This window comes from Mytilus californianus, unplaced genomic scaffold, assembly GCF_021869535.1.
Source record: "Mytilus californianus isolate M0D057914Y unplaced genomic scaffold, xbMytCali1.0.p SCAF_4, whole genome shotgun sequence".
Lineage (NCBI taxonomy): Eukaryota > Metazoa > Mollusca > Bivalvia > Mytilida > Mytilidae > Mytilus > Mytilus californianus.
This window is the reverse complement of record NW_026262690.1, coordinates 14,576,863-14,601,659: the sequence shown is the minus strand read 5'-3', so window position 1 is coordinate 14,601,659 and position 24,797 is coordinate 14,576,863. Positions and strand designations below refer to the sequence as shown.

General features: G+C 32.7%; 2 protein-coding genes across 2 annotated transcripts in view; both read right to left on the bottom strand.

The window, feature by feature from the left end:
- Positions 1-161: 161 nt before the first annotated feature.
- Positions 162-24,797, bottom strand: part of LOC127737521 (protein O-mannosyl-transferase 1-like) — a 41,911-nt gene continuing 17,275 nt past the window's right edge. The window contains exons 12-18 of the mRNA XM_052248314.1: positions 12,583-12,679; positions 10,452-10,544; positions 7,924-8,038; positions 7,541-7,755; positions 7,023-7,149; positions 5,262-5,439; positions 162-686 (exon numbers count right to left, since the gene is read on the bottom strand). Of these exons, the coding sequence (XP_052104274.1) occupies positions 509-686; positions 5,262-5,439; positions 7,023-7,149; positions 7,541-7,755; positions 7,924-8,038; positions 10,452-10,544; positions 12,583-12,679 (1,003 nt within the window). The 3' untranslated portion in view covers positions 162-508. The remainder of the gene's footprint in view (positions 687-5,261; positions 5,440-7,022; positions 7,150-7,540; positions 7,756-7,923; positions 8,039-10,451; positions 10,545-12,582; positions 12,680-24,797) is intronic.
- On the bottom strand, positions 22,387-24,617 carry LOC127737527 (uncharacterized). Its single transcript, XM_052248336.1, has 2 exons — positions 24,346-24,617; positions 22,387-23,763 (listed from the first exon to the last, which is right to left on the bottom strand). Exons 1-2 carry the CDS (start codon positions 24,428-24,430, stop codon positions 23,249-23,251), a joined length of 600 nt encoding a protein of 199 aa, XP_052104296.1. The 5' UTR covers positions 24,431-24,617; the 3' UTR covers positions 22,387-23,248.

Sequence of the window (24,797 nt, the reverse complement as noted above, 5' to 3'; positions counted from 1 at the left end):
AAACCTCCATTTTTCATGGAAAGCCAAATCTGAAGCAGTAATTTCTATGGATGATCACTTCATACAAGAGGTCGCTGCAAAATTTTGCTGGTGATTTTGGAAGAACTCTAATACTACATACATAACATTTTATAATGGGTAAAAAAAAAAACCCAAATATATGCAATCAAAATCAAATATTTGCCTACATATATATACAACACACTGGCAGATTTTCTATATATAAATGAACTAATCATGAAATTATGTTTTATTATGGGATTGCACTCTTTTTGATTGGTCAAGTCATCACTTTGAAAAGTTGTGACATTAGTTTAGCAATGTCTATTTGACATTAATTATGGCATAACATAGTTTTAATTTCTGAAAAGGACCATTAAACCTGAAACAACAAATTGTATGGAAGTCATTATAGAATTTATATTATTCTCAGATAAAACTGACATGATTGTAAATATTGCCTGAGTAAAAACAAAACAATCAAAACATCACAATTAACTAAAAAAAATTAAACACGGACATGAATTAAGAAGTCCCATGATTCCCTCCACATTAAATCTGTAATTTGCTGAGGTGTTAAATCAGTTCCTCCATACGTGAAAACAGATAATTTATAAAAACTATAAATAGTGCATAAAATAATTCCAATTGTCACATATTTAACTGTTGATGGCAATACAGGAAATCTGCAAGAAAAAAATAATAAAGTAAAATAATATATAGATACAATGTATATGAAAACAACCACCACGACTTGAATTGAATAATCATCTCCATAAATTGAACTAATTCTTCTTAAATTGTTTTTTTAGTTATATCATTATTTCTTTCTTTTCTATTTGAGAGCATATTTCAATCTAGTTATAAGATTGATTGATTGGTGCTTAAAACCACTTTCAGCACTATCAGTTATTTTGTGGCGTTCAGTTTTATTGATGGAGGAAGCTGGAGTGCCCAGAGAGAACCATTGACCTTCAGAGGGAAAACTGACAATCCTTGTCAAATAAGATTGGAGTCGAGCATACCTGCCGCAACGGTTTTGAACTCTCAACTTTAGTGTTGAAAGGCTAGCATTACAGTTGTTGAACTACTTAGATCATTCGACCACCGAGGCCTCTCTAAACATGAGACATGTATGCCCTACCTACACAGAAATTTTACTACGGTTACTGCTCAGTATATTTTAGATGTCAGAAAATAAATATGTGAAATACTATAAATTGTTATATTTCAGTATTAGTTAAAATATGTCACACTAGCTTAAGAAATAATATCAACTTGATAAATAATTAAAATAGGTCTTTATAGGTGTAAAGTATTTTATTATGTTATTCCCTGAGGACTAAATTGAGAATTTTGGAAGTGTAAATTAAAAGGGATGTATTACATTTAAGATAACCTTGTTTATATCACAAAGACTTGATGATTTGGCAAAAAATATAAATTAGTATTATTATGTAAAGTCAGGATATAAAGTATTGGTGTTATATATAATTGAATAATCATAAATAGAATATACAAGAGTTGACCATGTAGTTTAGGGTCAGCTGTTGTAATGTACATGTCTACATGAAGTTTAAGGTCAGTTGTTGTAACGTACATGTCTACATGAAGTTTAAGGTCAGCTGTTGTAATGTACATGTCTACATGAAGTTTAAGGTCAGCTGTTTTAATGTACATGTCTACATGAAGTTTAAGGTCAGCTGTTGTAACGTACATGTCTACATGAAGTTTAGGGTCAGTTGTTGTAATGTACATGTCTACACGAAGTTTAAGGTCAGCTGTTGTAATGTACATGTCTACATGAAGTTTAGGGTCAGTTGTTGTAATGTACATGTCTACATGAAGTTTAAGGTCAGCTGTTGTAATGTACATGTCTACATGAAGTTTAAGGTCAGCTGTTGTAATCTACATGTCTACATGAAGTTTAAGGTCAGTTGTTGTAATGTACATGTCTACATGAAGTTTAAGGTCAGCTGTTGTAATGTACATGTCTACATGAAGTTTAAGGTCAGTTGTTGTAATGTACATGTCTACATGAAGTTTAAGGTCAGTTGTTGTAATGTACATGTCTACATGAAGTTTAAGGTCAGCTGTTGTAATGTACATGTCTACATGAAGTTTAAGGTCAGCTGTTGTAATGTACATGTCTACATGGTTTAAGGTCAGTTGTTGTAATGTACATGTCTACATGAAGTTTAAGGTCAGCTGTTGTAATGTACATGTCTACATGAAGTTTAAGGTCAGCTGTTGTAATGTACATGTCTACATGAAGTTTAAGGTCAGCTGTTGTAATGCACATGTCTACATGAAGTTTAAGGTCAGCTGTTGTAATGTACATGTCTACATGAAGTTTAAGGTCAGCTGTTGTAATGTATATGTCTACATGAAGTTTAAGGTCAGCTGTTGTAATGTATATGTCTACATGAAGTTTAACGTCAGCTGTTGTAATGTACATGTCTACATGAAGTTTAAGGTCAGCTGTTGTAATGTACATGTCTACATGAAGTTTAAGGTCAGTTGTTGTAATGTACATGTCTACATGAAGTTTAGGGTCAGTTGTTGTAATGTACATGTCTACATGAAGTTTAAGGTCAGTTGTTGTAATGTACATGTCTACATGAAGTTTAGGGTCAGTTGTTGTAATGTACATGTCTACATGAAGTTTAAGGTCAGTTGTAACGTACATGTCTACATGAAGTTTAAGGTCAGTTGTTATTATGTACATGTCTACATGAAGTTTAAGGTCAGTTGTTGTAATGTACATGTCTACATGAAGTTTAAGGTCAGTTGTTGTAATGTACATGTCTACATGAAGTTTAAGGTCAGTTGTTGTAATTTTCATGTCTACATGAAGTTTAAGGTCAGCTGTTTTAATGTACATGTCTACCTGAAGTTTAAGGTCAGCTGTTTTAATGTACATGTCTACATGAAGTTTTAGGTCAGCTGTTTTAATGTACGTGTCTACATGAAGTTTAAGGTCAGTTGTTGTAATGTACATGTCTACATGAAGTTTAAGGTCAGCTGTTGTAATGTACATGTCTACATGAAGTTTAAGGTCAGTTGTTGTAATGTACATGTCTACATGAAGTTTAAGGTCAGCTGTTGTAATGTACATGTCTACATGAAGTTTAGGGTCAGTTGTTGTAATGTACATGTCTACATGAAGTTTAAGGTCAGCTGTTGTAATGTACATGTCTACATGAAGTTTAAGGTCAGCTGTTGTAATGTACATGTCTACATGTAGTTTAAGGTCAGCTGTTTTAATGTACATGTCTACATGTAGTTTAAGGTCAACTGTTTTAATGTACATGTCTACATGAAGCTTGGGTCAGTTGTTGCAATGGGTGCGAGACAAGTCGGCCCAGAGATGGTCCAGAGACAACTCGGACAGTCTACAAAAAAGACAACTCAGAATGTCTATGAAGACAACTCGGACCATCAATGAGTCAACTCAGACCATCTATAAAGTCAACTCAAAAGTCTATTATGACAACTCAGACTAAGTATACAATTGGAGTTTTTGACGAAATAAATGATATAAAGTCTCTAAAAAAGTTTTGATGCCGATTTTTAGTATATAAATAACGAAAAAGATAACCCAGACCGTCTATGAAGAGACGTCTATATAGACAATTGAATTATGCTCACTATATATTTTTAGTTATGTTGTTTGAAAGTTGTATGAGTAAAAAACGTTTGTAATGTTTTGGAAGATTCGTTTTTTGGTTTTGTTTGATATATGTTATATCCTCGATTATTTTAAAATACTGTTGTATTTGTCCAAACATACTCAAATTATATGATCCTCTATCATATAAACAGCACACACTCTATGTTTATACTTTGTTAGAATTTGCATTATAGATGGTCTGAGTTGACTTTTAAATAATAAATAAAGAATTGAACAAATAAATGGGGAATGTGTCCATGGGACACAGATGATGCCCCCGCTTGCATATAACGTTAAAAAGGGACATAACTCAAGAACTGTAAAAGTGGTGCTTCCCAAATTTGTACTTGATCTGATTTTTGTGGTAATAAGCATTGTGTATAAGTTTCATAACATTTAGTTGAGGCAAACTAAAGTAAGAAAACAGAAACGAAAAATTCAGCAATTTTTCCCTTTGTAAAGGGGCATAACTCTAGAACGGTAAAATTGACGCCACCAAAATTCAAACTTGATCTGCATTTTGTGGTAATAAGCATTCTGTATAAGTTTCATAACATTTGGTTGAGGCAAACTAAAGTTAGAGAACGGAAACCAATTTTGGGATGTACGTCCTGTACGTACGGACAAGGGTAAAACTTAATGCCCCCTCAGCTACGGCAGTGGCATAAAAAATAAAACAAATTCAACCTAGACTTTTTTGGCTGCAATTAAGTTTTATAATAAATTGATAAAGATAAGTAAAAATATAAATTCACATTAAAAAATATTTTTTTTATTATGTTTTGCAAATTCAGCAACATGCAAATGATATTGTCATGTAAAATATAACATTTAATAATTTATAATCAATTATATAGTTCAAATCCTCTTTTAATACTTTGTCTGAGTTGTCATTATAGACAGTCCCAGTTGTCTTTATAGACGATCCGAGTTGACTTATTGACAGCCCAACTTGTCTTCATAGACAGTCTGAGTTGACTTATTAGTCGGTCTGATTTGACTCCATCTGACTTGTCTCCGGGGCGAGTTGTACCGCATTCATTGCAATGTACATGTCTATATGACGTTGGATTATTGTTACTGCTGATATTGAATCTTGATATTGGTATAGTGCTGACCTTGGTTATAAATACACAGACCAAAGCAAAATGATTCATCAATGCCATTCATTGTTGCTAATTTCATAAAGACAACCTATATCAGGATATAACAATGTAAACTAATCTATGTTTAACAAAAAAGAAATGAATTACCAATGCTGTTGCTGCTCATATCATGAAGATCTCACAGGGGAGATAACTATGTTAACTCACCTATGTGAAACAACAAATAAATGATCTACCAACACTGTTGCTGCTACCATCATAAAGATCACACAGGGGAGATAACTATGTTAACTCAAATATGTGAAACAACAAATAAATGATCTACCAACACTGTTGCTGCTACGATCATAAAGATCACACAGGGGAAATAACTATGTAAATTCATCTATGTGAAACAAAAAATAAATGATCTACCGATGATGTTGCTTTTAATATCATAAAGATCACCCAGGGGAGATAACTATATAACTATGTAAACTCACCTATGTGAAACAACAAATAGATGATCTATTAATGCTGTTGCTGCTAAGATCTTAAAGATCACACAGGGGAGATAACTATGTAAAAACAATGTACTGTCAGTTAAAAAGAAAGGAAGATAATGCAGGAAATATCCACCAATCAGAAGTTCTGCTATGAATACAAAATGATTCCATTCACCTGAAACAAAAGAAATCAATCACCTAATTTAGTTTTGTTTATTAGAATTTAAATGTAAAAGATGTAAAATTTTATTGTCAAAATTATTGAATATACATCATTGTTCTTGTTTTATTGGTATTGCTTTGTTGTCTGCATACTACATAATAATTTTTTATAACATAGTTTTACCAATTTCAACTGAACAATACTTTATAGCCTATTTATTCTATTCTTAAGAATATATTGACCTGAAAGAAGTATATCAACTGAAGACAAAGTCTGAGGTCAATATACTTCTTTAGGTCAATATATCCACATATTAACTTCATATAAAGGCTATAATTTTTATATTACTATTGTCAGTACGCCTGAAATATAGAAGAAAATCATTTGATTGGTTGTTATGATTGTGTCACAAAGTATTGAGGTTGTCAAGTTTCTATTTTTAGATATTTCAATGAAACATTCTGAGAGTATTGCATGGCAATGCATAGTCCCCTACTGTTTAAAAATTCATTGTACTGGAACAAAATACTAACTTGATCTATAACTTGTCATGGTGTAAATTTATAACAAATATCAAGTCAATATCTTCAAGCATGACAAAAAAAAGTGTGGAAAACTGATTATTTAAGTGAATTTTCTAAGTCCAAGGACCATAACTCTGCACAAAATCATCAGACTGGAACAAACTTCAAACTTGATCTGTTACTTGTCATGATAAAACTATATACCAATTATCCATTCCATATCTTCAAGCATGACAAAAAAAAGTCAGGAAAACTGATTATTTGAGTGAATTTTCGAAGTCCAAGGACCATAACTCTGCACAAAATCATCAGACCGGAACAAAATTTTTACATGATCTTGTCATGATAAAACTATTAACAATTATCAAATCAATATCTTCAAGCATGACGAAAAAAAAGTGCAGAAAACTGATTATTTGAGTGAATTTTCTATGTCCAAGGACCGTAACTCTGCACAAAATCATCAGACCAGAACAAAATTTGAACTTGATCTGTAACTGGTCATGATAAAACAATACACCAAATATCAAATCAATATCTTCAAGCACGAAGAAAAAAAAGTGTGGAAAACTGATTTGCTGGACTGACAGACGGAGGGCAAACCTAAAGGCCCCTTCGACTTCGTCGGTAGAGGACTAATAACTGTGTAATATCACTTTTCTATCTGCTGTTTTCAGTCTACCTTTAAAAATACAGCTGAAAATGTGACTCTTGCTGAAAGAATCAAATTAGTTAGATTATACAAAATAATAATATTTCAGTATATTTTCTTGGGTTTTCTCACTACTGAGGATATTGTGTTACATCTGATATAATGTGTTATATAAAGTGAATAATCAACTAATGATAATACAGGAATTAATTGTATAGTGCAATTTAAATCTTTGATACAGAAAAAAAAAGAGACAATGCCCTGCCCACATTTGGTTGGTTTATTTAAGTAAAACTTAGAATAATATTCTTAAATAACTGATTAAAATATACAAAACTGTACTGTTATTGTTTTCTTGTAAAATTTATATACACTATTTCAACAGATCAAGGTGTAAGATATTCAATATGTTTACGTACCCACTGTTAGATCAAACCAACCTCTTCGTCGTCTCAGTAAATAAAATACTAACAATGCTGAGTAACCAAAAACAGAAAGTGTCCCTAGGTACCAGATAACTGGGTTACCAAGCAAATGAATCTGTGCCTGAAAATGTAAAATATATGACAAACAGCAATGATAAGTGAATCTAAAGTAGAAATTATGTTTATTTTCACACAAATTTAAATTATGTTAAATAATTTGTATATGAAAATAAAAACTGATGAAATAAGAAAATATGTAATTACATTTTAAAAGAGGTTATGTGTTAATTTAAGGCTCATCCAATAAGCCACATAACCATCCATTCTAGCAGTTTACCAATACTTAAGACTAATATTACTATTAGGGCTCAGCCAATAAGCCACATTTTTATCCATAAATGGCCATTCGGTTGGTTCAGTACTATAGACTTACATTACTATTAGGGCTCAGCCAACAAGCCACATTTTTATCCATAAATGGCCATTTTATTGGTTCAGTACTATAGACTTACATTACTATTAGGGCTCATCCAATAAGCCACATTTTTATCCATAAATGGCCACTCTATTGGTTCAGTGCTGTATTTATGTTCCATTTCCTCAGCTTTTCCCATTAACATCTTAAGCTGAAGTTCTGTAAACTTGGTCCAGAACGATAGATGTGTTGGTTCTAGAGGAATCATTTCGCTTTGTGCTATCTCTCGAGCCTGTTGTTCCTTCTCAACACCTAATAAATAAAGGAAACAATTTCTAGTACAGAGATAGTAGTAAGAGACTAACATATAAGATCAAGATAGAACATAAAACACAAGACTAAATTATGGCAGACCAAGCTGTCTGATTTAACTGATTTTTGACAATGATAATTTGTATAAATATTCTGAAATCTTCTTACTTTTTGTAAATCTATGTTCTTCCACATTCCACACTGTAGCTTCCTGATTGGTGATTCTATCTGTTGATATTTCCAGCTGATGAAATCCCCATTCAGGTAGTTGCTTACCAGTACTCTAAAAAGAAAAGAATGTATAGTAATTCTACCAACTGTTTTCTATTTAAATAACAAATAAAACCTAATTTTAAAGAGACATAAGGATATAGAAATCCAAAGGACAATATCTGAATAAAGCAAATCATAAGAAACATGGTAGTACATTGTATATAGATGAATAACGTAATGACTTGTACCAACCAATAATAATTAAATGAAAGAATTTTGACTCCAAATACATCACAGAAAATGACTTAAACAATTCAATTAAAGATATAACTTTACCTTTAATTTTCGTTAGGGATGTCAAGGAGTACTAGAGTATTGCTCGGTAGTACAAAGTATCGAATACCAAAATGATACTCGACTAATCGGCTTTCTGCAAGGATGTATATTTTAGTTGATAGTACTATATATCCTTGGTTTCCTCTTAGGACATTGTCTCTTTCTTTTCATAAAATTGATTTTCTTGAGAATGCTCCTTGGAGAATTACATAGCAATTACTGATTAATCATAGTTTAAATACGTTTCATTTTTTTGTGATAAATTTTCATATAAAATGCCTCTGTAATTATCCGTCTTAAAATACTTTATACAAAAAATTGACCGTAAAACTGAGTGACTGAAAAATGTCAACTTTGTGAAGCTGAACTGATGTATTGAAACAACACACATTTTACTATATTAGAGTCAAACATTCTTCCGAAAGTTGGGAAACCTACTCTCCCAGAAATAAAAGTGAATGGTTAAACGATTCAGTGACTTCTAATAATCACACCTTTGTAAATGTGTTTTATTTACGATAACAAAATGCAACTGTTGTTTAATCTGATTTGACTTTGTAGTTAATTATAGTCAATAGGTGTTTATTTTTAATAAAGATTCGCTTATTGTTTACTTAATTAGTACATGAGCTATTTATTATGGTATATAATTCGTGGGGCTATTACCTAATCTATCTAATAATGTAGAGAGTTTAATGTTCAACGGCCCTAAAAGTGTAAAATGTATATAATTGTGTTCATATCTTGTAGATATTTTTCCGAGCAAGTACTGTAAAAGTACTATTATTTGTTGGGTTTCTAATTTTCATGTTTTTCGTGGAAGGCTTTATCCACAAATTTAAGTGTCCAACGGAATATAACAACTGTTGTTTAAATCAAGACATTGAAAGATCTCCATGTAGGTTTGACTACTGTAAATTCAGAAATTATTGCTTGCATTTATTATTGCGATTTTGTCATTTTAGACTAGAATGCGATTTTAATTTTTGCGATATTGAGAAAAATCCTGTTTAATTCATATAAAAAATTCCAAAATGCGAGTTTAAATTATTGCGATTATAACCCTGTCGCATTTTTCGCAATAATTAAAACATCGCAATAATTTCTGAATTTACAGTATATGGATATGGGTATATAATCTAGAGAGTACATCGAATATCAGCAAACACACTATGAACTATATATCCAACTTCAGGCAGGATTACTATTTAATCTTTAAAAAACCTAAACTGTACGACTTTTAACCTTTTAATTTTCATGAAAAATAGTTTTGATCGATGAATGTCAGATTTCCGGTGATGGGATGCGATGATGAAGTGTTCATTTTATCTTCTCATAATTCTCATATGGAAAAAAAATAATAATTTCATATTGGGCTTGCTTTTATAAGAACTAATTCTAAAATTCATAGTTCATTTATAGCATTTGTTTATGTAACTGTTTTCTATAAGTGACATGTTTGTTGCCCAATTAACACCTTTGATGATCGTTAATCTGTTGATCATTCAATCTCAGGTTAATTAGTGTCATCACTTCTGATCACACGTGTGCAACAATTTAAATGTTTACTTTGCAATTTCTTTCAATCAAGACAATGTGTAAGCATAGATGAATCAGCTTATTTTCAAAAGCAATTATTCTATTAAAATTTGTTGAATGTTGTCAATTATGAAAGACAAACAAGTAAGTGAAAATGAACAATAACAATATATGATTATTTTAAAGAATCTTCGTTTCTGATGGCTTCAAATTCTTAACTCGATTTTTTTTCTTCAGAAAACTAAAATCCACGAATTATAGAACCCACGATTATGTAACTTTCGCTCAAACCACGAAAAATTGATACTCACAAATAAAAGTACTTTCACTAGATTTGAATATTGCTTGGTAAAACCAACGAGTAACCAATTAGTTATTCTTCATCAAGTTGACATCCTTAAATTTTATGAAATATTAGTATGTACCAACCTGATATGACCTACATTTTATAACTGACTTACTATACCATTAGTGCCTGTAAAATGTTGGTATGTACCTTTCTGACATGACCTACATTTTATGCATGACTAACTTTACCTTTATTGCCTGTGAAGTGTTGGTATGTACCTTTCTGACATGCCCTACATTTTATGCATGACTGACTTTACCTTTAGTGCCTGTGAAGTGTTAACATGGACCAGTCTAATATGACTTTTAATTGTCTGCCATTTATTGCCATCAGTATCACGGTTTAATACTTCCTGAAAATAGTAATTACATACATTATCTGACTGTAATTATATACATTATCTGACTGTAATTGAAGTAAATTGAACAAATCTGATGATTAACAGTCACCATTTTCAATTGAGCACCTTTATCTAAGGGCCAGCTTCAGTCGTAAAATTTGCATTATATCTGACTACAATTTGACTGGAATTTTAAAAAATCAGGAAGAAAAAGTAATACAGATTCTATGGCATATTGTACATTTTCAATGAATACCAACATGATAAAAGGACATTCCCACAACTGACAATATGAAAGGCAAAAAATTATATTCCTTTGAAATATTTGTTATTCAAAATATTACATTTTGGCATATCCTAGATCCATTATTATTCATGGGATACTAATTTTTCATGGGTTTCTTGAGTAAAGGTGTATGATTGACTTATTGCTTGGTTAACATCCAGTCGCAATTATTTCATGCATATTCAGGGGGAAGGTTGAGATCTCACATAACATGTTTAACCCCGCCATATTTTTGCGCCTGTCCCAAGTCAGGAGCCTCTGGCCTTTGTTAGTCTTGTATTATTTTTAATTTTAGCTCATTTATATGTTTTGGAGTTTAGTATGATGTCCATTTTCACTGAGCTAGTACACATTTTTGTTTAGGGGCCAGCTGAAGCCCGCCTCCGGGTGCAGGATTTTGTCGCTGTTTTGAAGACCCATTGGTGGCCTTCGGCTGTTTTCTGCTCTTTGGTCGGGTTGTTGTCTCTTTGACACATTCCCCATTTCCATTCTCAATTTTATTAACAGCTAAAACAATTGGTAGGTTCTGCAAGGCATGAAGGGCTGGATATCTGGACAGCCAGTAGTCAGATAGGTCTGGATATCTGGACAGCCAGTGGTCAGATAGGTCTGGATATCTGAACAGCCAGTGGTCAGATAGGTCTGGATATCTGGACAGCCAGTGGTCAGATAGGTATGTTAGATAGCCTTATTAGCCTTGAAAAAAGGCAACATACCAACCACTCAAAGATTTGTTGCAAGAGTTCTTTAACACACAGATTGAGGAGAGCACATCACTCCACACAAGGCATCAGATTTAGAGTCTAAATTCTGAAAAGACTTGGCTGTGAATCTGCATACCCTGCACAGCCAAACAGACACCCCACTTTGGCAAGTGTTTACTGCAAGTTGGTATACGACTAAGGGTTAAGTCACCCTTGAGTAGGGGTATAGGTGAACCATCAATTTAAATATTTAACACAATGCAAAGGAGTTGGTTCATGAACTTATAATATTGGCCTTAAAAATGTGAAAATTTTATGAAAACATATGTCAAAATATCCAGTTATTTCAGCTAACAAAAAAAATTTGACTAATCACGTCATTTGTGATGCATTTGTGACATTATAAATATAGACAACATATTTTTGCATAATTTGGCAAAATGTATGACAGTTTTCTGAAAAATTTAGAGTGGTGCCACCTCTCCCACAAATATTTTTGCTGAAAATGGGTTTTCATGCTATTAAGAATGCATTGTGACGTCACAATTTCCATTGAAAAAGCATAGTAAGAATTCATATGACGTACGAAAACATATGATCTAACCATATATGAAACAGATATATAATTTTTCTTATTATACTTTCAAAAATAAACACATACAGCAATTACATACACAGTAGATTTACTTGAACTATAGTAGTTTTAAAGGGCTGTTTATTGGGGTAACAGGCTCTACTCCTTTCAAAAATGCCTGTATGCTGAGTTTGTTGTAAAATGTTGTAACAACAGTATATAGTTTCCATGAAAGTTGGTAACATAAAAATAAATGAATCCATGGAATAAAATGTCACAAAAAGACCTTTATATGGATGCTTTCAGTAAAAGAATTCTGATTATTTACAGATTTTGTATTTTTAAGACATCCACATTCCCCTCTGTAAATCAACAAGGTAATCATCAAAAAGAAACAGTACCAGTACATCAAATTACAAACTGCTCTAAATATACAAGAACCTATGATTCTGACAATATTTTGATATTCTTTAAAAAGTAACTTACCACTCTCCATAAATTCTGTGCTGGCATAGTAACATTATAATCTATGTAACAAGTTACTTCTTGGTTCTGTGGTGTAATAGGGGCTGCCACATCATGGCTAAAAATAGAAACATTGTAATTTATGTAACAAGTTACTTCTTGGCTCTGTGGTGTAACAGGGGCTGCTTCATCATGGCTAAAAATAGAAACATTGTAATTTATGTAACAATTTACTTCTTGGATTTGTGGTGTAACAGGGTCTGTCAGTTCAAATTTAAAAATAAAATCAAAGAACTGATAGCTCTGAAGTGGAAGAAGATACATGAAAGGATAACTTGAATTACACCCACACCCAGCCTGCTAAGTGCCATTAGTGCTTTAACATGTTAAACACAGTCATTTTCTGTATTTGCTTGTCCCAATTCAGGAACCTGTAATAATTTTATTGAAAAATTCATTTCCTTGTGTCTGCCAATTGGACTGACATTGTAACAACACACTTCAGACACTGAAACTGATTACTTTAAGAGGGGATTTATTTCAGGGACTGAGACTTGACTCTTAATTCCTAAAGGGAATTGCTGGTTCCCTAGGACTGACGAAATTCCACTTCTATAAATAAAATTCATATGCTATGTTCTAGAAAGTATACATAGTAAAAGCCACACCCGCTTTTTTATGGAAAGCCAACGGGGTCAAAATACTTAATTCGTAAATCGTCAATTTGTAACTTGTAACTGTGTAATTTCAAAATTCTTAATTTGTAAATTGTCAATTTGCTACTTGCAACTGTGTAATTTCAAAATTCGTAAATTGAAAATCTGTATTTGCAACTTTGAAATTCAACATTTGTCACTTTGAGATTCTTTATTTGCAACTTTGCATACCTGCCAACTGTCACTATTTGCGGGGGATTTCCCCCATGAAAGCTCCCAAATGAAAATTTTGAAAGAGCAATTTTGTCCACAATTTAAAACAAAACAATCAATTGTACCATGGCTATAGGATTGTAAAGGTATGAAGAAGCAACAAAATAACATTAAAATACATTAGAAGGCCCCTTTGAAGGTTTTGTAGGACTATAAGAGCCATCGTGCACATAAAACCCCCATGGGCATTTTGAAATGTTGGCAGGTATGACTTTGAAATTCAACATTTATAACTTTAAGATTCTTTATTTGCGACTTTGTAATTCATTAAATCTAACATTCGTATACTATTTCTTATTTTGCCGTTCTTCATTTGTAACCACATCACTTAAATATTTGCCATAGACATACTGAAATTCATATATTGATGTTTTGTAACTTGAAACATGTCGATTCGTTAAAATGTCGATTTGTTAAATGTCATCGTTGTATCATTCTAACGATCATTATGACGACAGATGGTGCTCTGTTTTCTTCTTCTGTGTATAAGCCTCCTGTAAGTAGGAGCACCTCCGTATGGAGTATATACCCTTAGTAATTTAAATCAATTATGTACAGCAAATCATATAAAAGAAAACAAATAGATAAATTTAACTTTTATTTTTGTATGCATGGCATATATACAGAAACTCGGTTTTATTTTGTTTTCTGAAGACGACAGATGGTGCTGCTTTCGAGAATGGAAACTACATCATTACAGGAAATCCCAGGTAATAAACAGTTTCTATTAATCCTAAAATGCGATTATCGGACCATTTGATTCTGAAGACGACAGGTGGCGTTGCGTTTGAGAATGGAAACTACATCATTACTGGAAAACCCAGGTAATAAATGGTTTCTATTAATCCTAAAATGCAATTATCAGACCATTTGATTCTGAATGAGGGGGAAGGGCTGACAGATATATATAAATATACATGCATACTAAACTTTACTGGTCAAGAAATAATTGCCGCCACCTGATTTTTGTCCTATAAAAAATTCCAAAATGTGTTGCAGACAAAACGTCCCACAGGGTGTTCTCAAAATATTCCCAATTCCCCATTCCCTACGGCTCAACTCCGGCTTCACACCCCTACTCCGGGGACCCCGCCCCCTTGCCACCCCTCCTCACAGTTTGCCACCATTTTGCTCTCCAAAATGAGCTCTCACAGACCCCCCATCCCCCCCCCCCCCCCCCCCCCAAATAATGTGACATATTGCTTTCTAAAATGAGCTGTCATATATGAAGATTTTTATGGAGAATAAAATAAGGGTAAGCAGATTGGCGAGAATAGCTTCTGTCATGAAAATGGCGAGATGGCAAGAACTTCTCTCTGACCAGTCAGGTGGGGGGTCATTTTGGTTAAAAGTGGGTATAGGTGTATAATAAAACAGAAAGTTTCATAGTTTTACGATCATGGTCATTGACAAAATATCCAGAGGGGTCACCAGGACATCACACCATTATACTACTAGTATATGTCATGTTTTGACGATCCAGTATTCATTAAGTTTTCTGGTTGGTCAGATTCCTTAAGACTTTATATATATAACAAAATATTGCATATGCAATACAGTTTTAATATATAGTATACATTAACTAAGTGACTCATTTAAAATAATACTTTTTTGCTCATTCAATTTGTTTTGCAAAGTACAAACATGATATAAAACATTTTTAAAGAGCCAAATAAATAAAGATTTTTCATCTTTTTGCTTCTTGTATTAAAAAATTGTAAGGGTTCCACGGAACCCAGTTTCTCGCCTACTTTTGCTGTTAGTCGCAGGCTCAACAAAAATGAGGACAAAATTATTAAAAATTTTCCTCTAGATACTATCTTTTGATTGTAAGAAGCTTCTATCCAAATTTGGTAAAACTCCAGGATGGTTTATGAATCTAATAAATGTTTTAAAAACTTTAACTGCAGACTGTATGTAATGTTAACTGGAAGAAAAACTAAGTCCATTTATAAGTAAAATATGGATAAACAGGAATTTTTTTTTATAAAATTTAAATCTGGATACTATCTTATGATCATAAACAAGCTTCTGTCCCAGTTTGGTACAAATCCAGGATAATTTAAGAAAGTTATTAAAATTTTATAAACTTTAACCACAGAGTGAATGTAATGTTAACTGGCAGAAAAACTAAATCCATTTAAAAGTAAAATACGGAAAAACAGGATTTATTTTTTTACAAAATTTACTTCTGGATACTATCTTATGAACATAAACAAGCTTCTGTCCAAGTTTGGTAGAAATCCAGGATTATTTAAGAAAGTTATTAAAATTTCAAAAACTTTAACCACAGAGTGAATATTTGTGGACGCCGCTGCTGCCTACCAGAACAATATTAGTCTGATATTTCATGTATTTAGTCTGAAATTTTTGACCTGGTCATATATTAAGTCTGAAATTTCCAACCAAGTGACAGTCATAAATTGCCAAGTTGAAAAAGGGACCCATTACAGCGACACATCTGTATATACCTTAATAAAAGAAGCGACACACCCCCTCCCAGGTGTGGTGACCATTACAGTAGACATACATGTATATTCGAGGTCACCTCTATATAAAACTGAGTCCCTGTATATATGTCATATAAAAACAAAAGAATATTTATCTATTTGTTTTCTTTTATATGTATGCGCTGTACATAATTGATTTAAATTACTAAGGGTATATACTTCATATGGAGGTGCTCCTACTTACAGGAGGCTTATACACAGAAGAAGAAAACCTGCGCCATCTGTCGTCATAATGATTATTAGAATAATACAACAATGACATTTAACAAATCGACATGTTTCAAATTACAAAACATCAATATATGAATTTCAGTGTGTCTATGGCAAATATTTAAGTGACGTGGTTACAAATGAAGAATGGCAAAATAAGAAACAGTATACAAATGTTAGATTTAATGAATTACAAAGTGGCAAATAAAGAATCTCAAAGTTACAAATATTGAATTTCAAAGTTGCAAATTAAGTTTTTCAATATACGAATTTTGAAAATACACAGTTACAAATGGCAAATTGACAATTTACGAATTAAGAATTTTGAAATTACACATTTACAAGTTACAAATTGACAATTTACGAATTAAGAATTTTGACCTCGTTGGATTTCCATATTTTTTTGCCACAAGAATTCAGGAAATGAAACTTTTTGTAACTGGTTGAAAACATCTTATGAAACTCCGGTAATTTCAAATCATGTGTGTATTGTCTTTCATGGAACACTTTGTTTTCCATCATCAAGTAGAAGTTATAAATGCTTGAATATGATTCTAGAACACATTATGAGTAAAATTAAGTCAGAATCTCTAAAAAGCATTTGGGAAAGTTGTGTTTGACATTTAGCAGGTGTAAATTGAAAATACAGTGTGAGTGTGCAGAAAATTAGTACTTAATAGATATCACTAGACTACGACTTTGAAAGTAAAACAGTTCCGTCCTTTAGTAAAATATATCCATCACATTAATGTTTGAAGCATCTTAGCTAAAACATAACACATGCATCAGGATGAAACACCAAAACGGAATGAATAACCAATTACGTTTTGTAGTTTATACATCGTTATGTAAAAGCTGGTTCCCAGTTGAATTATACACTTTTCCATTCCATTAAATACAAGCGGATACCAGTTTCTGTTAAGCAATGCTATGAAAAGAAACGAGAAATTTGTAATGAAGCGTGTAATTTTGATATCATTTATCAGTTAAAATTGGATTTTGAATTAAAATTGCATGATAATATGGATTAGGTAAATTATTATTTTTGAAAATAATAATTATAAGGACGCCCTCTACAATTTCAATAAAAAAACATGGCAGAACCTACAACAAACCTTGCAAAATCGAGATTTTCTCTTATTTCTAGCTTATTGTACTCTATAATCCGCACCCCTGCATGGCAATTTTTATTTTGGAGTAAAAAACCACTGAATATACAAGCCCGAAGTAGATGTGGTTTGATTGCAAATGAGACAACACGCCACTAGAGACCAAATGATGAGAAGGTTAGCATCTATAGGTCACCATACAACCTTCAACAATGAGCAACACCCATAGCAAGCAAGCTATAAAAGTCCCCCAAATGACAAATGTAAATCAATTCAAACCAGAAAACAATAATTGAAAAGCAAATATGAATCAAAGAGCTGAAAGCTCTGAGGAATAATGACGCCACTGTCTCTAATATTGTGATATTTTTTATGCAAGTCTTGATTTTCACATACCGTAATAAGTTTAACATTGCAACATGTCTCGTAAGCATATAATTGATATTCGTATATGTGTCTGTTTTTTCAGTACAAATGAATAGGTCAAGACTACCTGAATGATCTACAGTATCTAATTACTACTGGCTGTTTTTTTGTATAAATAAATAGGTCAAGACTACCGGAATGATCTACAATATCCAATGACTACTGGCTGTTCTTTTGTACTAATAAAAAGGTCAAGACTATTTGAATGATCTACAATATCCAATGACTACTGGCTGTTCTTTTGTACATATAAATAAAGACTACCTGAATGATCTAAAGTATTCTAAGTAATGTGATTTTGTTCTTGCAATTACATTTTTCTAAATCAAGAATATAGACTACTAGTATCCTTTTCAAACCAAATGATTATGAAGAGCCTGTTGTTAGCAAGCTCTTATACCCCACATACTCATTAAATAAGTTACTAGTGACCTAGTTATTTCTGTTACTTGAAGCAAATTATATTTCTGTATATTTAGACAATAGTATAATATTGTTTTACTAGTTTTATTTCACCTTGAAGATTATACAAATAGAGATACTCCTTCGATTTTTTATTTCATGTCAGTCAGGTCGCTTTATATGAAACTTGAAACCACTTCTCTGCCATATTGTTATTTTATAACAACTCAGCCCTTGACCATGTTGACCCATGTAATTGATATTCATTCTTTAACCATATATCATAGTCAGTTAGTTTTTGATTTTGCACTCCCACACCACCTTTCATGTCTTTCAGGTCAAATGTCTGTCTCCATTTAAGTTAATGACATTGAACAATCATGGTATTAAACACAATTTCAATAGTGATAATGCTGTTCTCGTGGGTCACCATATATTCAACTTGGGTAGCATTCCAGTTATTGAAATTTGTGTCAGATTAGAACAATGATCTAGATCTTTAGGAATGGATCTTATAATTTAATATGGAGCCATAGTATGGGACCCCTACACGGTAACAAAAAAAAAACAAGCTTGAAAGGATACAATGTCAAGCGGCAAAATCTATCACCAGAGATTACAAGTCAAAAGAGGATGGACGGGATACGTCTCTAAAATGCTTGCTGAACTGGAACTACAGCAAGATCTCCAGACAAGACGAACAAAGCGTTGAAGCCAGAAGTTAATATTTATGTAAAAAGTAGTTGAGGGGCTGATTCCCGCTATTGAACCATACTGTCATTCTATAATATCATTGCGTAAGTATTTCTGTATTGGCCTTGTTATTGGTCCATGTCTTGGGTGTATTGGTCTGAGGCGAAGCAGAAGGCCAATACTGCTGGCTTAGGACCAATACAGAAATACACGTAATAGTATCTTTATTAATTAACTACAGTGTTACAATATTTTTTTTATTTCATTTCACAAGAGATAAACATTTTTACCTTGAAGTGGAACTATCCAAATCTCAGTTTCTTTTTATAAGATGCAATATCTAATGATTCGGTGCCGTTTGAAGTATCTTCAGCCTTTTCTCATCTGATGAATTTTTATACCCTTTCCAGTCACTATAAAGTGTTACAACTTTAATTTAGACACAACACATAAATAGTAATTGGAAAGGTACTGGCATTGCATGTGTAATGCAAATATATTTAAAAAAAAAAATAATGTAAGAGTTGAAATTGATACAACTATCCATAAGCCAATTGACCAAAGAACGAAGATTTGCACAATTACAGAATGCATATGCCTGGTTCGGGTTTAAAAATAAACGACCGTTTAAATACAAAACATGAGAAGCAACAGTAAACAGTAATCAAAGCGTGAAAGCGCTGTAAAGGCAGTTAATTACAGGTTGTGTGTATTTTTAGTCCAGTTATATCATTATCTTGCATAGTACATTGTATTTATCAGAGGTGGCTTTCAGTATTTAAGATTTAGAGTTCTCTAATGATATTGAACAAGTTTTATGAATGTCATATTCTGAGCACTATATGAAGGCGATTGTTCTCACTTGTTTATGAACTAGTGCATTATGTCCAGTTTGTACCTTTTTTATCTATGTTTATAGTCAAATACTGTTTAAAATAGTTTGGCATTTTCTTTTTAGTAATAAGTAAATGTTATCAACTGTATTTTATTCAACTTTGCAAATGTGGTTTGTTACTGGTAAGTACAATGTATGGATGATAGTTGTTTCATTGGCAATCATAACACATCTCCTTATTTATATAATGATCTATATTCAACGACCACAGGTACAAAAAAAATGTATGTAACCAAACTATGATGGGAAACCTTTGACTTCTTTCTTTTATATAAACTTTTGATTTGGTACCATAGAACTATGTACATGATGTAGAATAAATGTACATTGCAACATGTCAACTCTTTCAATGACAATACTTTTTTTAGAAACTATAACTCCAAGCAAAATTATATTTCCAAGTATTAAGTAATTTATGAATAAAACAAGAGTGCACACGCTGAAATGTCTCGCCTTCTTTACTAATCATTGATATTATGTTGATAGTCCTAAATATAAAGCTTTATTACAACTGTCACATAAACTTAACATTAACCAAGTAAACTAAACATTGACCAATGAACCAAGAAAATGAGGTCAAGGTCAGATGAACCATGCTAGGCAGGCATGTACAGCTAACAATTCTTCCATTCAACAAATATAGTTGACCTATTGCTTATAGTTTAAGAAAAACAGACCAAAACACAAAAATTTAAAACTGAGCAATGAACCTTGAAAATGAGGTCAGGGTAAAAAAAAACCTGCGTGACTGACAAATAGATCATAAAATATTTCCATACACCAAATATAGTAGACCTATTGCATATAGTATTAGAAAAAAAGACCAAAACTCAAAAACTTAACTTTGACCACTGAACCATGAAAATGAGGTTAAGGTCAGATGACACCTGCCAGCTAGACATGTACACCTTACAATCATTCCATACACCAAATATAGTAGACCTATTGCATACAGTATAAGAAAAACAGACCAAAACACAAAAACTTAACTATAACCGCTGAACCATGAAAATGAGGTCAAGGTCAGATGACACCTGCCAGTTGGACATGTACATCTTACAGTCCTTCCATACACCGAATATACTAGACCTATTGCTTATAGTATCTGAGATATGGACTTGACCACCAAAACTTAACCTTGTTCACTGATCCATGAAATGAGGTCAAGGTCAAGTGAAAACTGTCTGACGGGCATGAGGACCTTGCAAGGTACGCACATACCAAATATATTAATCCTATTACTTATAATAAGAGAGTATTAAACATTACAAAAAATCTTAACTTTTTTTTCAAGTAGTCACTGAACCATGAAAATGAGGTCAAGGACATTGGACATGTGACTGACGGAAACTTTGTAACATGAGGCATCCATTCCTTCCACCTTCTAAAAAATAAAGCTTTTAAGAAGTTAGCTAACGCCGCTCCCGGATCACTATCCCTATGTCGAGCTTTCTGCGACAAAAGTCGCACGCTCGACAAAAAGGAGTTCTTAATTAAGAAATAAACTGATTCGCTGAGCGCAGCTGGATACACCCGCAGAGGTCCAACCCTGAACAGTTGGGGCAAAAATGGACACAATATTCAAGCTTGATACAGGTCTGAATTTGGATTGTAATTAAATATTTGACATATTATAGTTTCTGAATAAATGTAGTCAAAGAACTTGAAATCGGTTATATGAATTGAATTTATATTCAATTAAAGATTTCTTGCTGTTGTGCAATACACTGTGCTGTTGCGCAATACTAAATAAATCTGTTGCCAGACTATAAACAAATAAAGTTCAATTTCTTCTCAATGTCATATTTGAAATTTATGAAAATCAATAGGGAGATTACATCAATAGCTATTAATAATTCACCAAAGTTTCATGCGAACTGCTTAAAGCATTTTTGAGTTGCTGTCCAAAAACTGGAAAATCCCCCCTTTTTTAATGAATAAAACCCCATAACTCAGAAATGTAAAATCTAAAGGGAGCTTACAGATTGATAATTTAGTCTTAGATGCAAGATTTTTTTATCAGTTGTTAGTGGCTTTGAACTAGCTGTCAGTAAATGCGAGTACTCTCAGATCTGTACTTAGTGTCTTTTTGTTGTTTGGATGTACAACTACCCGGCCACGTCCACTTGTATTTGTATTTATCCATCTGATAAGTTAAGCCTCTTTCAACTGATTTTTATAGTTCGTTCTTATATTGTACTGTTACACCACTGTCCCAGGTTAGGGGGTGGGTTGGGATCCCGCTAACATGTTTAACCCGCCACATTCTGTATGTACATGTATGTGCCTGTCCCAAGTCAGGAGCCTGTAATTCAGTGGTTGTCGTTTGTTTATGTGTTGCATATTTGTTATTCGTTCATTTTTTGTACATAAACTAGGCCGTTAGTTTTCTTGTTTGAATTGTTTTACATTGTCATTTCGGGGCCTTTTATAGCTCACTGTGCGGTATGTGCTTTGCTCATTGTTGAAGGCCGTACTGTGACCTATAGCTGTTAATTTCTGTGTCATTTGGTCTCTTGTGGAGAGTTGTCTCATTGGCAATCATACCACATCTTCTTTTTTATATTTACATCAACAGATATAAACAATTTACCAAAGTCAAGGTGAGACAACAAAACTTAGTTGTAAGATCTCTGAAATTTTTGTACACGGTACAAGCTTTTCTAATTGTTGGAGATTGTACGGTGACAGTAACACCTGTAACTGCTTAACCCATTTCTTATGCACTTTGGTTCGATAAAAACAAACTGAATATCATACCACATCTCCTTATTTTTATATGCATTACAATTTACATGTGCATGTAATTGTAAATAATATTTATATATATATATATCAGAACAAACTTCATTGCGTCACTTTTATTTATGCAACCTTTGGCACAATACAAGTTCTAAAATTACACAACATAAAACAACTAAATGATACTTCAGATGAAAGTTTTGTTTCTGTTCCATTCATAGGATTTATTAGAATTTTGTATGTTTTGCCAAGTCCAATAATTAGCTCTATGTGCACGTGTTCATTGGAGACTTTTCTATCCCGTATAAGAGTTTTGGAACTAATTCTGTTTCTTTTTTTGAAAAAAGTGAGCAAACAAATCTTGCACATTTAAACCTTTGTCTGCCATCACACTGTCACCTGGATCAAATAATTGAACTATTCTACATCTTTCAACTATTTCACAGTCACTGGTACAACCAACATATGCATTAGAGACATAGTTGACTAAACCACCAGGTGTCGAACATACAAGTATTTTCAGTGTTTCTGTTTTTATATGATGAAAAGGTTGCCTGAGCTCTAGGAGCTTTAGGTTTTATCACGGGATATTCTGTGCTGTCAATAATAATCCAAGTTGTAGGAAACTTTAATTTGAAGTTGGATGGCGAAAAATACCTGACTAAACCACTAAATGGCCAAGTGTTAGCCTCACGCCACTGTTTAGACATAAAAACAATCCATGTTTACACAATATTCTTAACACTAGTTTCAATCTAGAATCTAGACAGTTCAAAGTTGGTTGTATAATGCCTCAATTTCATCAAAGTCATAAAAAAACTGATTTTCAAATGACACCCTATCAATTTGAAAATATATGTATCTCAAACAATGTGCTGCTGGACCAAGTGTGGTCAAAACAAATAAAAATTTAGTATACAACTCTAAACCGGTATAAAAATGCATGGCTGTGTCACGTGTCTTCATTTCAAAATTCTCTGCTGAAAATATAGGCATTGATGGTGTTTGCGTAATTCCATCTGTGAAGCTCAACATTAGCTCGGCAGTTGGTGGTGGACAGTCATAAATCCTGTCTGCAGTATGAATGACTTCTTCAGGAAAACCAACTTTACAATCAAAACTTTCCTCTAGATTTCTACTACAATATTCATCAAGTTTAGTTCTTTTGTTTTCACAGGAAACTGCCCTGATTTTTCTTTTTGCGGACGATTCAGTCTCTTGCTTGGTCCAGGAAAATAGGCTGGGAATGGCAGTAGACTTAAGTCTCTGTATGGTGGGTTTGCGCCCTGAAAAAGGTTATAAAACATTAGTTTTTTGATAATTAAATGAACTTCCATTAACAATGCATACGTTGTACTACCTGGCAAAATATTAACTAGATTTATTCATTACAATCTGGATAAAACTATGTTAGCCTGATTCAATGTACATCAAAATGTATGTTATGTAAATCCAAAGGACAAACAATGAGAGACTTATGCAACAAACATACATTGTTTGTACCTAAATAACTATAATATAGATGAGAGCATGTCATTGTTTTGTTCCTGTTAACATTGTCATTGATATTTTTCAAGAAAGTCTATGAGGCATAGCTTATGCATTCCTGTCATTACTACATTAGCATAATTACTGCTAAAATAATTCTCAGTATGATATACCTCTTGTAAGAAATCATTATAATTGTAGCAAGCACCAAAAAATCTCAAACAGATCACATTGAATCGTAATCCAAAAAATTATGACGTCTTGAATTAACCACCCCCTTTTATTCTAAAACGATAATTGCGGTTGTAAACAGACTTTGGTTTATTTGCATGGCGATTACATATATAACTATATATTTTAAAAAGAAAATAGAGTTTTACCATGAATAGTTTCCTGCACGTAGTCTTTTTCAGTAAAATGTGCCTTGCAAACAACAGCTGATTGAGATGGACTCCATGATTTCATCGTGTTCTCGTCCAATCTGCGTATGGGCCATGGCGTTGATCCAACTTTTCCTTCTTTTTAAGTCATTTGGAAATGCATGTCCTCCTCTTAAATGACATCCAGGTACACAACAACAAGTACTTGGCATCGTTAATTAAAAATGCAACTGTAATAGCTGCCCAGTGCAGAAACGGAAGTTGAAGAACAGGATCGGCTACCACAGCGCCACATATTCGGGAACGATAATTTGCTAATTTATATAACTGCGAATAACAATAACGTTAGACGGGTTCGCGTGCATAAACAGAAATGCGCTTTAAATTGTATAATATAATTCATGTTCAGTCGACCTTTAATTATTATATCAACGACTGAAATGATTTATAAA